The sequence below is a fragment of the Propithecus coquereli genome, unplaced genomic scaffold, assembly GCF_000956105.1.
Source record: "Propithecus coquereli isolate 6110/MARCELLA unplaced genomic scaffold, Pcoq_1.0 Scaffold171, whole genome shotgun sequence".
NCBI classification, from domain to species: Eukaryota; Metazoa; Chordata; class Mammalia; order Primates; family Indriidae; genus Propithecus; species Propithecus coquereli.
The window spans coordinates 6122302-6136772 of NW_012141747.1; the positions used below are offsets into that span (position 1 = coordinate 6122302).

The 14471-nt window shown below is 43.0% G+C and overlaps 1 protein-coding gene across 2 annotated transcripts in view; it reads right to left on the reverse strand.

Annotated features, from left to right (window-relative positions):
* The window catches only part of NCAPH (non-SMC condensin I complex, subunit H), a 37706-nt gene that overhangs the window by 11631 nt on the left and 11604 nt on the right, over positions 1-14471 (reverse strand). For both annotated transcript variants that reach the window (XM_012641884.1, XM_012641883.1), the window contains 6 exons: positions 11350-11539; positions 9406-9497; positions 8413-8618; positions 3983-4131; positions 3257-3363; positions 2466-2588 (listed from right to left, as the gene is read on the reverse strand). In XM_012641884.1, the coding sequence (XP_012497338.1) occupies positions 2466-2588; positions 3257-3363; positions 3983-4131; positions 8413-8618; positions 9406-9497; positions 11350-11539 (867 nt within the window). The remainder of the gene's footprint in view (positions 1-2465; positions 2589-3256; positions 3364-3982; positions 4132-8412; positions 8619-9405; positions 9498-11349; positions 11540-14471) is intronic.

Consider the following 14471-nt stretch of genomic DNA (forward strand, 5'->3'; position numbering starts at 1 on the left):
AGCACCTCTTGTATTTTTCTGGATAGAGCTGGAACCCATTCTACTAAGTGAAGTATCCCAAGAATGGAAAAATAAGCACCACATGTACTCACCAGCAAATTGGTTTCACTGATCAATACCTAAGTGCACATATAGGAATAACATTTATTGGGAATCGGGCAGATGGGAGAGGGGAGGAGGGGCTGGGTATATACATACATAATGAGTGTGATGCGCACCATCTGGGGGATGGACACGCTTGAAGCTCTGACTGGGGGGGGCAAGGGCAACGTAACTTAAACATTTATACCCCCATGATATGCAGAAATTAAAAAAAAAACGACTTTCTTTGCACATTCACAAGCAACTCCTCATCTGTTCAAGTTTTATCATGAGATTACAGCAATTCAGTCCCATCTTCAGGCTCTACTTCTCATTCTAGTTTTCTTGCTGTTTCCACTACATCTGCAGTCACTTCCTCGACTGAAGTCTTAAACCCTTCAAAGTCACCCATGAGGACTGCAATCAACTTCTTCTAAACTCCTGTTAATGTTGGTATTTCGACCTCCTCCCATGAATCATCAATGTTCTTAATGGCCTCTAGAATGTGAGTCATTTCCACAAGGTTTTCAACTGACTTTGCCCAGATCCACTTAGAGGTCAATGTAGGATTATTAATTGGCCTGATTTCAATATTGTATCTCAGGGAATAGGGAGCCCCGAGAAGAGAGAAACGGGGGAAAGGCCAGTCAGTGGAATAGTCAGAACATACAATATTAAGTTCACATTCTTATATAGGCACAGTTTCTGGCGCCCCAAATCAATTATAATGATAACATCAAATATCACTGATCACCATAACAGATATAATATTAATGAAAATGTTTGAAATATTGCAAGAATTACCAAAATGTGACACAGACATGAAGTAGGTACATGCTGTTGGAAAAATGGCACACCCATAGACTTGTTTGATGCAAGGTTGCTACAAACCTTCAATTTGCAAAAAACACGGTATCTGTGAAGCACAGTAAAGTGAAGCATAATAAAACAAGGTATGCCTATAGTCATTTTCCCCATGTAGCTCTGCTGGAAGAATAAGGGATCTCCAGCTCCTGCTGCCTGGCTGCCCTACCACACATAGGAAAATTTATTCCTGTGGATAAGAAGCACAAGTTCTTTCCTCTGTAAGAAACAATTTTGAAGATAAAAAACAAAAAAACCAGGCTCTCCAGTGCAATGAGCTAAATGACTTTCTTCTACCACCTTCATATCTGAATATGCAAATTACCACCTTATTGAAAATACCACCTTACATTTGTAAATTATGCCACATTACTGACAGGTTCATAAGGGCTGGAGGGAAAGGAGTGTGGCTTGTGATCAGAGACAGCAGTTCCTGCACAAGTTCCTATCAAGTAGCTTCATCCTGGGGCTGAGCAAGGCTTGGTGGAAATGTCCTACCACTTTCCTTCACTCGGCCCTCCTCCACTCTTCTATCTCAGGGCCCTATCTGTGCTATGACTATTGCTGCTGGGATCTAACCAATATTGACCACAGCCACACAGTTCCACAACTATTGCAACTTTGCATCTTTTTCTGTGTTTGTAAGGGTATTTCCATTAAGTGGACAATATTGACCAGAAAGAAAAATATATTCAGATTGGTTTACAAAAACAGAATGTGAGATATCAGTAAATTCATGGAAATACATACGTATCATTAAGATTTTGTGGAAAAATAGGCAAAATAAAGAAGAGGAAACTATGAACTATTCGTATACTTGACAGCAAGAGTAGGACAACCAGGAATGCAAGTGAGCGGAGGATCTACATGAAATGGAACTTAGTATGAACCAGTAGTGTCTGGTTGCCCTGGTAACGGGGCATACACTTGCTAGCAGCATCACAAGAGCCCCAGGCGAATGAAGTAGATGGTAATCAGGGCACAACACTAGGTGGTCTAGACTGAGCACTCTATTTAACAGTCTTAGAAGGACCCTAGGAAGATTGTGCAGCACTAGGGACTCTCTGAGGATATGACCCCATGTGTCATTGTGGGCTCACTTCTATACTTGGATCATGAACAAGGCAATGTGGACTGTGTAAAGTATCTCCTGGGGAGTAAATCCACAACTTCAATGAGAAAGTGAGAAAATCAAGAAATAACTAAAATTTTTGTAAACTTTATCAAAAGACTTTATACTCACCCTTATTGCATTTCAGCATGGGGTCTTCAGTGTCTGGCATTCTAGCCAGGTAAGATATTTCCGAGTCTTTAGCGTGCATCTATCCTATAAGCTTTTCCGTTTAGCTTCATTTGATCTCCTAGCAATTCCCCTTAGCTAACACACATCCCTCCCCACACGCTCTCCTTTCCTGTAGCATGCAATACCTAACGGTCACACTACTAGCCCCTTGATTCCCTGCATGCTGTCAGCAGGCTTGGCAACAACGCAGCTTAAAGGAACCAAGAAACAGCCTTACCCTTGTGCCTGGTTTGAGATGAAGCTGGACAAGAGTATCAACATCATAGTGGAAATCTGTAGGAAGAGTGGTGGCTCTCCAATTCTGGTTCTCCAAAGTGGACTTGGCCAGAACAATAGCAGCCTATTAATTAAAAAATAAAAAATATGTGTTTTTTAGGCATCTTTAATAACAATGGTCAAAACATGTTTTTTTGTTTGTTTTTTAAAGGAGTTTGAGTCTGGACAATTAGTCTACCATCAGAGTTCCACAATTCTGTCTAAAAAAGTGATTTTGTTATTATAGATATTATTCTCCTTATTCTAAATTCGATTCTTTCTGCCACTGAGTTTGGGACTATTTTTTGAAAGTGCTTTTAGGGAAAGAGGAAAAATGAAACCATCCATGTACTCTGAGAGTTAAATTTATAATGAATTTTTAAAAATGAGGCCAGTGTGGTGGCTCACAAATATAATCCTAGCACTTTGGGAGGCTGAGGCGGGAGGATCGCTTGAGCACAGGAGTTTGAGACCAACCTGGGCAACACAGAGAGACCCTATCTGTACAAAACATAGACAAATTAGCCAGGTGTGCTACACCGGTAGTCCCAGCTTCTTGAGAGGCTGAGGTAGGAGGATCATTTGAGTCTAGGAGTTTGAAGTTGCAGTGAGCTATGATGACACCACAGCACTCCAGCCTGGGTGACAGAGCTAGACATTGTCTCTTAAAAAAAAAAAATCACAGGTGAAAGGGAAAGAGAAGTGCAAAGAGTAATTTAAGAAAGCACAAATACTAATAAATCCAACACAAACCTTTGTTTTTTGAAAATATACATCAAAGTCAATATCATCTTCAAAGTCAATTTCAAAATCTTTCTTTGTATTCTTCTTTTTATTCTCTGATTGGGAGGGAGCATCTTCTGCAGAAATGAACATAGATGTCAACGCTGTTTCACCTGTGTGGACTAAATTATTTACTTATCTACTGACAGCCCTATCAACAAGATGGCATTTGCGTATGAGCATCACGACAGTAGTAGGAATGCTAAATCATATACCTCATTTTTGTCCTAAACTTATAATTTGCATTTTGGCTAACAAAACACATAAAAAAACATGCTAATTACTTCCTTTCAAAGACAGAATGCAAAACACGTAATGCTGGCACAGCCCTTCTGCAATCTGCAGAGTGCTGGCTTGTGCAATAACTACTGTGTCCTCTAGAGCTCGGTGATCATTCCACCTAGCGCCACTGTGTAAAGTTGTGCGGATACTAGGGAGCAGTGTGAGGTTGTAAGTCCAGTTCTCCTCACTCCAGGTACTTATTCCTCCCATTCAGAGGCCTAGATTTTAACTGACTCTTCATTCCAGGCCAGGCCAAGTGATTGTCCATTCAGGAGGCTGGCTCATGTGTATGCTTCTTCAGCTTATCAGGAGGTGCAACAGAGCCACAACTGGCATTTCCGTTCCTTGGCTAACTGCTGACTGGCTGGTCGTCTACACTATTCTTTCCTTAAAGTTCCATCTAGAAGTACATACGTTTGCGCCGAGGCCTAAAGCGCCAGTGATCCGGGCCAGCCCACATCGACATGGTCCGGGGACTGAAATAGGAATATTCTCCAGGTTTCATGGAAAGAAGAGGGCACATGGTCCTAATATCTCCATCCCCAAGAGAAATCGTTTCTTCCCTGTAACACACATGAAATCATGTTTGTACACGTACTATATATAATTGTGTATTTATATGTAAAGGAGCATATGATGTCATTAAAGACTCTACCTACCCACTTTTCCACAAATGAGCAGCATTTCTAAGAGGAAGTCCAATATAAACACTTCATTATTAACAATCTCTTAGTTTTTACTTCTCAAGTGCTTTCACTTCTCTTCATTTTATAATATGATCATATTTACACAAATACTTCAGAAGTTTCAAAGTGCTTCAAAAAATGCTAGTCTACCCATTTGATGGATAGGAAGACAGAGGTACAGAGAAATTAAATTTTTACATAAGATTACACAGCTAGTAAAATGCCAGAGCCAGGAATCAGACATAATTCCCGGAATCCCAGCCTCAGCATCTTTCCATACACAAGGCTTCTTACCACAGAAGATGACAGTCCCTCATTCTTTCCTCACCATCTTTCCATAAATAAGGGCTCCAAGAGACACCACTATAATTCCTACTAAAGGTAAAACAAGATGTTCTAATTTACATTTTTAGTTCCTCAATCGCTTTGGAGGCCCCCTTATAATCTGTTAAGTCATCAGCTTTATTCTTTGCTGTTTGTAAAGTATCTAAGTGGCCAGTCCAGCATGGCGGGTTTGCTTTGGATTTTGACCCTTTCTACAAGGTACCAGAATGCATGAGGTAGCTCTCTCCTAAAGGGCTCCCATATGAGAGGAAGCACGTTAGTGCTGCTGTACCGCCCTCTAAAGGTAAAGGTAACAAGGAAACTTAACAGTGGCTTTATATTTGTATTGAGCCATACCTATAAATCCCCTTTAAATCAAGCCCTATAGAATAAGCTGAAAAAGCTTTGAAAAGACGACTTTGGCTTTATCTACAGAATCTTTAAAAAACAAAAGTAGGAAATGGTATTTGTACATTTATTGGTATTAAAACTTAACTTAAAAAACTAAAATACACTTTTAAAAAAATCACATTTCTAGTCTGTAAACCCTAGTGCTATAATAGAACCTGACACCTAGCCTATGTTATTAAGTAACAAATGTACTGCATTGTGAACTCCAGAGGGAAAAACAAGATGGTTTCAATAGCATCCCCACTCAATTCTCATGGTTATTCTTTTGTTAAAATTTTGGCTGTTGGGGCTGGGCATGGTGGCTCGCGCCTGTAATCCTAGCACTCTGGGAGGCCGAGGCAGGAGGATTGCTTGAGGTCAGGAGTTCAAGACCAGCCTGAGTAAGAGCGAGACTCCATCTCTACTAAAAATAGAAAAAAAATTAGGCAGTCAACTAAAAATAGAAACAAAAACTTAGCTGGGTGTGGTGGCTCACGCCTGTGGTCCCAGCTACTTGGGAGGCTCAGGCGGGAGGATCACTTGAGCCCAGGAGTTTGAGGTTGCTGTGAACTAGGCTGACACCACAGCACTCACGCTAGCCCAAGCAACAAAGTGAGACTCTGTCTCAAAAAAAAAAAATTGGCAGTTGGGCTGGGAATTTATAGGCAAAGATATGAAGAGCTTGGCTCCCATTCTCAAGAGTTTGTGGACCAGGGCTGGACAGAAGCTCTGTGTGGCTTTCCTGAACGCCAGTCATTCAATAATTGTTTCAATACACAATGCTGTGTGGCAGGCACCCAACCAGTCCTAACTTCACCACTCAGTGACTAAACTAACCCACAGTTTATCGATTTTTCAAGGCCTGCCCCCTCCATCAAACTTTTTCCATCCTCTCCAGTGGAACTCTTTATTTCTTCTGTCCTCCCTCCCTTAATATCACAGGGCTTCTCCTTCAAACTTAGTCCCAGTTCAGTCCTGTTGCCCTAATACTGGCAAGTTAAAGGTCTCCTCCCCGCTGGCTCCTAGCACATCAACCAGCATGCAACAGAATGCTTCATTCTCACAAGAACAAAGGAGGCTGTATTCTGGGGCCTGACCCCTGACTAGGTCTTTAAACACAGTGAGCACACTATAAAAGCACACCTGTACCACAGATGGGTCAGCTAGAGAACACTTGGCCCCACCGCTGCAGGGAGAGGGGAGGTACCCGAGCTGCTCTTAGACATCAAGCACTTTGGCAGATGAGTCCTTATTAGTGTATGTGCACAAAGAGCTGTGCACAGTTGTCCTAAGTGTTGCCATTCAGGAACCAATAACATGGGGCATCCTACATAACACTGGTATTTATTATTCAACATTGCCCCCCCCACCCCCCACCTTGAGCTAGAGGCCCTTGAAGACCTTTCAGTAGAGTACAGTGGTTTTCAATCCTGGACACACAATGCAATCACCTGGGGATGGTGATCAATGCCTACTCGCTTCTACCCACTGAGATTCTCAGTTAGGTGGTCTGGACTGAAGCCTTCCATCCAAAGCTCGCTACATACAGCCAAGACTGGTCAAAGGTACTGGGTGGACAACCAGCTCCACACCATTACTTAACCCCAATGAGCCTGTTTCGTCATCTGAAAAATGTGGATAACAGGACCTAATTATAGAGTTGTTGCAAGGATTAAATAATTATATTTTATATGTTATATAAATTATGTGAATAACACATGTAGGGCATCTGTTATCATGTCTGGCACAAAGTCAGAATAATAAGTAGCTCAATAAACATCAGATATTCCTATTATCATCTAGTTCCAACCCTTCATTTTACGGATGAGAAAACAGAGACCCCAAAAGGCTATGACGACCAGGAGCAGTGGCTCAGGCCTATAATCCTAAGACTCAGGAGGCCGAGATAGGGAGGACTCCTTGAGGTCAGGAGTTCAAGACGAGCCTGAGCAAGAGTGAGACCCCATCTCTACTAAAAACAGAAAAATTAACAGGCTGTGGTGGCACATGCCTGTAGTCCCAGCTATTCAGGAGGCTGAGGCAGGAGGAACAAAACCCGAGACTAGAACCATAGCCTACTACCCCTAGTGCACTCAGTAGGATAGAGTCTACGATTTTGTGTTGTTTGGAACTGGGGAGAAAAATGGATATATTTGATCAAAATAACCAGCAGAAAACATCTTCCAAAACAAAATGGAAGTCACTGAAGCCCTTTGTTACTGTGAGTCCCTCAGATGTCACCTCACTGTTTTAAGAAAAGTGACAACTCTGACATTTGAAAATGACATTAGAAGAGTTTATCCCACTCACCTGCTTGCCATTTCTCACTTCTTAGAAGACAAAATGGGAATAGGGCAAAACCACAGCTATGTTAATAGTACAAATCAGGAGAGGAGGATGCCAATGGGCCTGGATGGGTAATTTCATCTGGAGGTGCCAAATGTTCAGCCCTCCAATTTTCTACTTGGATTCTGAGACACATTATTAGCCTAATCATTTCCCACATGGGTAAACTGTGCTCAAAAAAGAAATCTCTTATCCTGGAGACATTCGAGAGTGTTTTTAAAGGGATTTTTGTCATAGTGGGAAATTACACTCTATAACTTCTAAGGTTTTACCCAAACTAAACCAGCTCGGCTGTCTCTAATCCCAGGCTTGCAGAGCTATGTTATAGACATAACAGTTAACAGAGGAACTGTTTACTCTAATCCCATGGAATCTCCTACTCCCAGGCCCATTCAAGGCCTTTAGAGGTCCTACACACTAAAGGGTTGTGGGATTCTGCTTCTAAATCATATCCAAAATTAAAACAATACTAACCTATAAACTACAAATAATAAAGGCCAACCAAGTTCTGATTTTTTTTAATGATGCTTACTAATCAAACATTCAAATTACTAAAGACCAACTCTCCTAGCCCTCCTCCAAATATGCTCAATTTTATTGATTGATTTAGTTTTCCTTGCTTTGCTCATGCCTAGTCTATCTGGTAATCCAACACCGCCTGATTCCTGTCTTTGCTTATCCTTCAGGCCACTTTTTTCTGTGAGCAACACATAAGCCTGTCTCTGTCTGTAACTGATATGCGGTGATATCACCAAAAGCTAGACTATACACAGTGTGTAGAAAAGATGCACGAAAATGCATGTGGTAACAACAGCCAGACTAAAGTAGCTGCTAGATCCCAGGTACTTTGTTCCAGCACTTCAGTGTTCTAATCCTTAAAAACTCCTACAATGTCAGTTTTATAACCAAACTGACTGAACCAAGATTCAATGCCAGGCATGATTCCTCTGTGAGTCAGAAGGGCTCAGCTGATGTGTACAACAGGTCACACCAGCCTAGCCAATCAGAAATGAAATTAGACTACCCCCAACAGAAAATCTGTTAAGAATGGATGGAAAACTCCTACAGGAACATTGTCTGTGACCCTGAGAGCCTTACTGGCAGCTTTGAACTTGGGAGGGCTCCTTCCAGCTCCTGAACTCCTCGTGATCCCCAGCTGCAAGGTGGTCAAGTTCATTGTTGGCATCAAAGTCGTCCTCCTGGGGCCCATCAGGGAAGTCCCCACAGTCACTCTCCTCAACCTCGGCATTGATGTCAAATATCTGGTCATTCTTCTTAAACTTGTCTACCAGGGCCGACACAGACTAGAGGGACAAAACAAACATTCTCAAGTTCTGCTTCCTATAACCACACCAGTTCGCCATTGGAGGGACAGCCTTCTCAACCTTAAATTCCAGTTTCCACCTTCCCCACCCCCCAACTGCTGGAGCCAGAGTTCTCATGATAGTGTTGAGGAAGTTTATATTGTACAGCACAGGATGAAGCTGTATTGTTGGCAAGCACATTTTGTAAAACGTGAAACAGGAATCTTCATCCATTAACTGCATGTTTAGAGAAAACAGTTTTCCATGGAGACCATTTATTTTGGAAGTTGTAATAAGTAGGCTAAAGGGGGCCATGCTAAAAATACACAGAGGAAAGCTCTACACATGACAATTCTCAGGAAACTCTGTGCCAAGGGACTCAACCCCAAAGAGCAGGAAATGCCTCAAGCTTGACAGCAGCCTCAGAAACCAAAGGCCACTAGGATAATCACGTTTGAGAGTGAATCTGACAAAAAAGGTTCACCCATTAATGGCAGGGCCATCTCACCCTTGGGAAGCAGAAGAGAGAACATGAAGCTGATCCCAAAACTCATTTAGCTGTATAATAGTCCTGCTGGGGGTCACAACTCCCCCTCACCCCCTACTCCCAGGTTTTCTGTCCCTACAGAAGTGCCAAAGGAAATATTTTCTGTACTCCTGACTAAATAAAAAATGATGCCACAGTTTTGGTTCCCATTGGGCAGAACTAATCCTGGGCCATCTAACTGAAACCGCAAGCTGCTGGAGAAGTGCCCAGAGCCCTTAAAAGTCCAAAAGTTGACCACACCTCATTATGTGTCTCACTGTCCCATTTAGTAAACTGGAATCCGGCTAGGGAAGGGCAGATCTGGCGATCTTCCGTACACTGCTGCAAGGGCACTGGAAAGGACAGCAAGAACACAAAGAGAGATTAGAGGTGGGTCAAGTACGTTCCTCATTCCCTGCAAAATGACACCAAGGGGCACAATAGAGAGGAGAGGCACACAGTCACCTCACTGTTCTCCAGCAGAGGCTCAAGTGTTAACAGTGGCTGGCTGGCTGGCAGCCAATCTCTGTGTGTTGGATTCTCCAGGGAGCAAGAAGGTACACAGGCAACACCCATATTGGGGTTAGGCTAATGCACTGTCATTCCACGAATTAGTAAAATACTAGAAGGAGAAACCTGAAGCACAGACATTTGATTGTGAAATGAACTCTGTGCCCTATGCTATTGTTGGGAAATCAAAAACCCTTCTTCTTAAAAGTACACTAAGTAGATCCTTTTATAGTTCATAAGCGTGACAACTGGGTTTTCACACACTTTTGTGAGTTGTGCCTCCCTCAAACCCTGCTCCAATGTTGGCACATTACCCTTTGATGTGAAAAAAAAATACACTAGTACATAAGCAATCATGAAATGGTACTTATTTTTATTCCCAAACTAAACTAACTAGAGATTACTTAACTCAGAGGACTAGAGCCCCAGCAGAGAGCATAAACTTGGAAAATAGAACATTAGCATAAAACAGTTATGCTAAGCAAAATTTAGGCAAGAATAGAAAGGACAAGAATTGGTATGGTCATACTTGTATAGCCCTGGAGGGTAAAGATCAATTTCATTCAACACGTAAAAATGATTACACACAAGTGTAGCTATTACACTGCATGCGCCTGGCCTTCACACCTGCTCTCACCCTGTCACAACATCCTGAGAAGATCCTCCAAGCGGGGGATGAATAGGTAGAATGGGAGGGATGTTAAAATCTTTGCCAAGCCAGTACAGGGGACTGATAATAGGAAAAGTCAGTTCTGAGACTGCCACAGAGGAGTCTCAAAACAATTCATAATGCCCTCTTCTTCTCAGGACTCCTGGATTGGTAACAAAGAATAAGGCCTCTGTAGCTAGATAAAGGTCTCTTTAAGCCCCCTTCCCAAGTCCAAACTCTGACACTCCAGGATGAGCCCTGACAGTGACAGCTGGTTGCAAACAGTGGGTACCTAAAGTATGTGGCACATATAGACCAAGAGGCAATGGCTTACTGTTTTAGACTTCATGCTGTAGAGAGGACAAAAGTTAGTGGGTTGCTGGGCACTCCTAAAAGGATACCCAATTTGGCATTCCAGAGGAACTTTCTGAGTAATTTAAGCCTGCAGTTCGCAACCCCCAGGCCATGGCCCATTACTAGTCTGTGGCCTGTTAGGAAACGGGCCACGCATCACCACCTGATCTCTGATCATACCTCTCCACTACCATGACATCTCCCACCCCATCCCCAGTCTGTGGAAAAATTGTCTTCCATGAAACTGGTCCCTGGTGCCAAAAAGGTTGGGGACCACTGATTTAAGCAACACGAGAGCATGATGGGCTTATTATACACCATGGTTCTATAAAGAAACTTCGCCAATGACTGAAATGCTCTGGTAAAAGGCATTATTTGTACTTACTTTTTAATTATTTATATATTTTTTGGAGACAGCGTCTTGCTCTGTTGCCAGGGCTAGAGTGCAGTGGAGTAATCATAGCTCACTGCAAACTCAAACTCAAGCGATCCTCCTGCCTCAGCCTCCCAAGTAGCTGGGACTACAGATGCATGCCACCGCGCTCAACTAATTTTTTAATTTTTTGTAGAGACCGTAGTCTCACTATTGCCCAGGCTGGTCTCGAACTCCTGGGCTCAAGCAATCCTCCCACCTTGGACTCCCAAAGTGCTTGGATTACAGGCATGGGCCACCATGCCCAGGCTGTACTTACTTTTTAAATCTGTCATTTCTACCCAACCTAAATCTGGCAACTCAAGAGGTTCTCCAGCGGGAAGAGTCTTGACATCGGAAGGAAAAAGCAGCTCACTTGTATAGTCATGGCAGTGGAGGGTAGAGAGAAATACCCCTGCTGTGCTACACTCATCAAATGAAGCTGCAGTCTTCTGAAACATGGGATCGATCTGAATAAAAAAGAGAGAGGGAACCAAAGAATTATGGTATGTAGCCAAAGGAAATATAAACTCTCATGCATTGGACCCTGCTCCTTCACTGATGTGTATGTACTAGATTGAAATGTCTCTGCACATGAGCAAAAGTGGGGAGGGGCTTTCTAATTGATCAGGTAAAATCCCAGTTCAAAAGAAAGGCTGTATGTGGTAAGATGCATAAACGCATACTGTTCCAGAAGACAGTATGTGGTGACAAGCACAAACTGTGTCAATCTATTTACAATACACCTGGCCACAAATCCTTCCGCTAGTCTCCTTTCCCAAGTCACTGTTTTTAGATGGCTATCTCTAAAATGCCAGTGCCAGAAAATGCTATCACAACGAATTCTGTTGGCTTAAAAAGCCTGTGTGATGAAGGTAGTCACAAGGTTCTATTGTTCCTCTAAATAGAAATATTTCCTAGGATTTGGAAGAACACACCCAAGAACATTCAGGCAAACAACAGGCACAGTCAATAGGGCTAGATGGCTGGGTAAAACCTGACAGAGGGTGTAAGAAGGTCCCCAAGGCTGGGTCAGGAGCAAGAGTGGCATAGCCACATGACACCAAGCCCAAAGGCAGAACAGGGACAGGGCAAGGCACATGCCTATGTCGCAAGAGGGTAGAAGCCAAAGATGATCCTGAGACAGGAGATACAGTTGGGTATTGGGTTCGCAGGTCTTCCTGATGTCTCAGAATGTGGCTACTATGCGGAGAGGGAGGGGCTTGAATATGACAACACAGATGTGGTTCTCTGATTCTTCCCTGGCTCCCTTAGCTCTGAAACTAACCTCACCAGAACTGAGGTTTGGCTCCTGCATTCTCCTCTCATCATCCTTAGTACCAGAGTAGCACATCTGCCACCTCCGTGTTCTCCAAGCTCCCTCACACAGGCAGCCACACAGCCTGGTGGGTTTTCCTCCCAGTGTGTCTCTCCATCCCCACTGCTACCAATACAACCCTTATCTGTGGTCTCTCCCAATTCCTATTCTAAAAATGCCAATGTTGTTGCTCCCATTCCTTTCCTCAAATGCTAACCAGAGTAATGGTTTTCCACCTGGAGCCTCACACCCCTAGAAGTCTTATGTAGGTAGTTAATGGAACTATACTCAGCATTTCAGAGTCAACATGGAAATTGTACATTGACCCACACTAAAGCTGAAAACACTAACATAACTTTTCTCATTTGTGTCTAGGATTATATCATGCCAGTATGAGAACAGTCGTTTTTTCATGTAAATTAGATCTGATTTACATTCCTGAGTATCCATTGGAAAATGAATCACTGATGACTGCACAGTTTGGGAAGATCTTGCCAGTTCAAATCTTGCCTCTTCAAAGTCTGAGCCCTACCCATTCTGGTCTCCTATAGTATGTGCCTTGACCTTCCTTACATTGTATTCTTTTGTGTTCTCCTGGTTGAAAGAACTGGAGCATAATAATGTTTGAATCCCCCATGACAGCAAGCATTTTGTACATAGTAGAGAGCTGTGTCCAAAAAAGATCAGCTCATATATAAACAAGTGCTCTCAACTGGTCTAGATGCACTCATGTAACATTTGCTTTCTGATCTCCAAGAAAACAGTTTAATAAACAGTTGGAGTTTCAGATTCTAAGTTTGTGACAATCTCCCCCTCTTTTTTATCTTCCATACTCTTGGTTATTATGAGAGCAGATGAGGTCAGGCACGTTCAGGGCAGCATGGGCATATAGACTATTACAAGTTTACAGCAGATCACCGAGCAAAAAAAGCTTTCCAAGACTGGGGTACCTGGCATTTCTTTATGACATTACTGATTTCAATTGGCACAAATAAACCACAGCCCAACAGTTGCAGGCTTAGAGGAAGCAGCACTGCTTGCCTGCTCTCTTGTTTTTTCTTTATAACCATGAGAAAGGCTAGTGCAGGCCTGGGAAGTATTCCATTTTCCTTAGTCCCAGAACTGAGTCTACCTGATAAGAAAGAAGATGGCTGGAAAATAGAATTTCCAACCATCTTGTACTTAATAATCCCTAATTTGAACATTTCACTATAGAACCAAAAGCACAAGCAAGAATGACAGTGAAAAACAGGCTGAGAGGCACTAACTGAGACACAGTGGTCTCCTAAGGACATGCTTCCCCTGCAGGCCTCTGTGGTGGCTGCTTTCTTTCCAAAGCTCTGAAGCCACTGGTGATATAGTTTGGATATCTGTCCCCTCCACAGTGAAATATGATCCCTAATGTTAGAGGTGTGGCCTAAGGGGAGGTGTTTGTATCCTGGGGGGCAGATCCCTCCTGAATGGCTTTGTGCTGTGCCGTCTAGTGGTGATGAGTGAGTTCTTGCTCTGTTAGTTCCTTCAGAGCTGACTATTAAACAGAGCTTGGCACCCCCATCCCCTTTCTCGCTCCCTCTACTCACTTCTCATCATGTGATCTCTACACACCAGCTTGCCTTTGCCTTCAGCCATGACTGGAAGCTTCCTGAAGCCCTCACCAGAAGCAGATGCTAACACCGTGCTTCTTGTACAGCCTGCAGAACCATGAGCCAAATAAACCTCTTTTCTTTATAAAGTACCCAGCCGCAGGTACTCCTTTATAATAATGCAAATGGACTAGGGCAACCAGCCTTGAGGTGAGCTAGGTGATCTCCTCACTCTCTCACTGCAGCTTTCGACTACCCTCCCTTCCAATTCCTAATGCCATCCCAGCCTTCACCACCCTCTGCCCACCTATGCTGCGGTCATCTTCTAATCCCAGGCCACAACCCATGCCCTTCTTGGAAGATCTTAATTTTAGCTCCTGGCTCATCACTGTTCTCAAACTTTACTCCCAGTCTAGTTCTTAGTGATTTCAATATCTGTATCTTGACCCACCCAGTACTCTGGCCTCTCAGTTACTTGATATCTTCTCCTTCAGTGGTCTT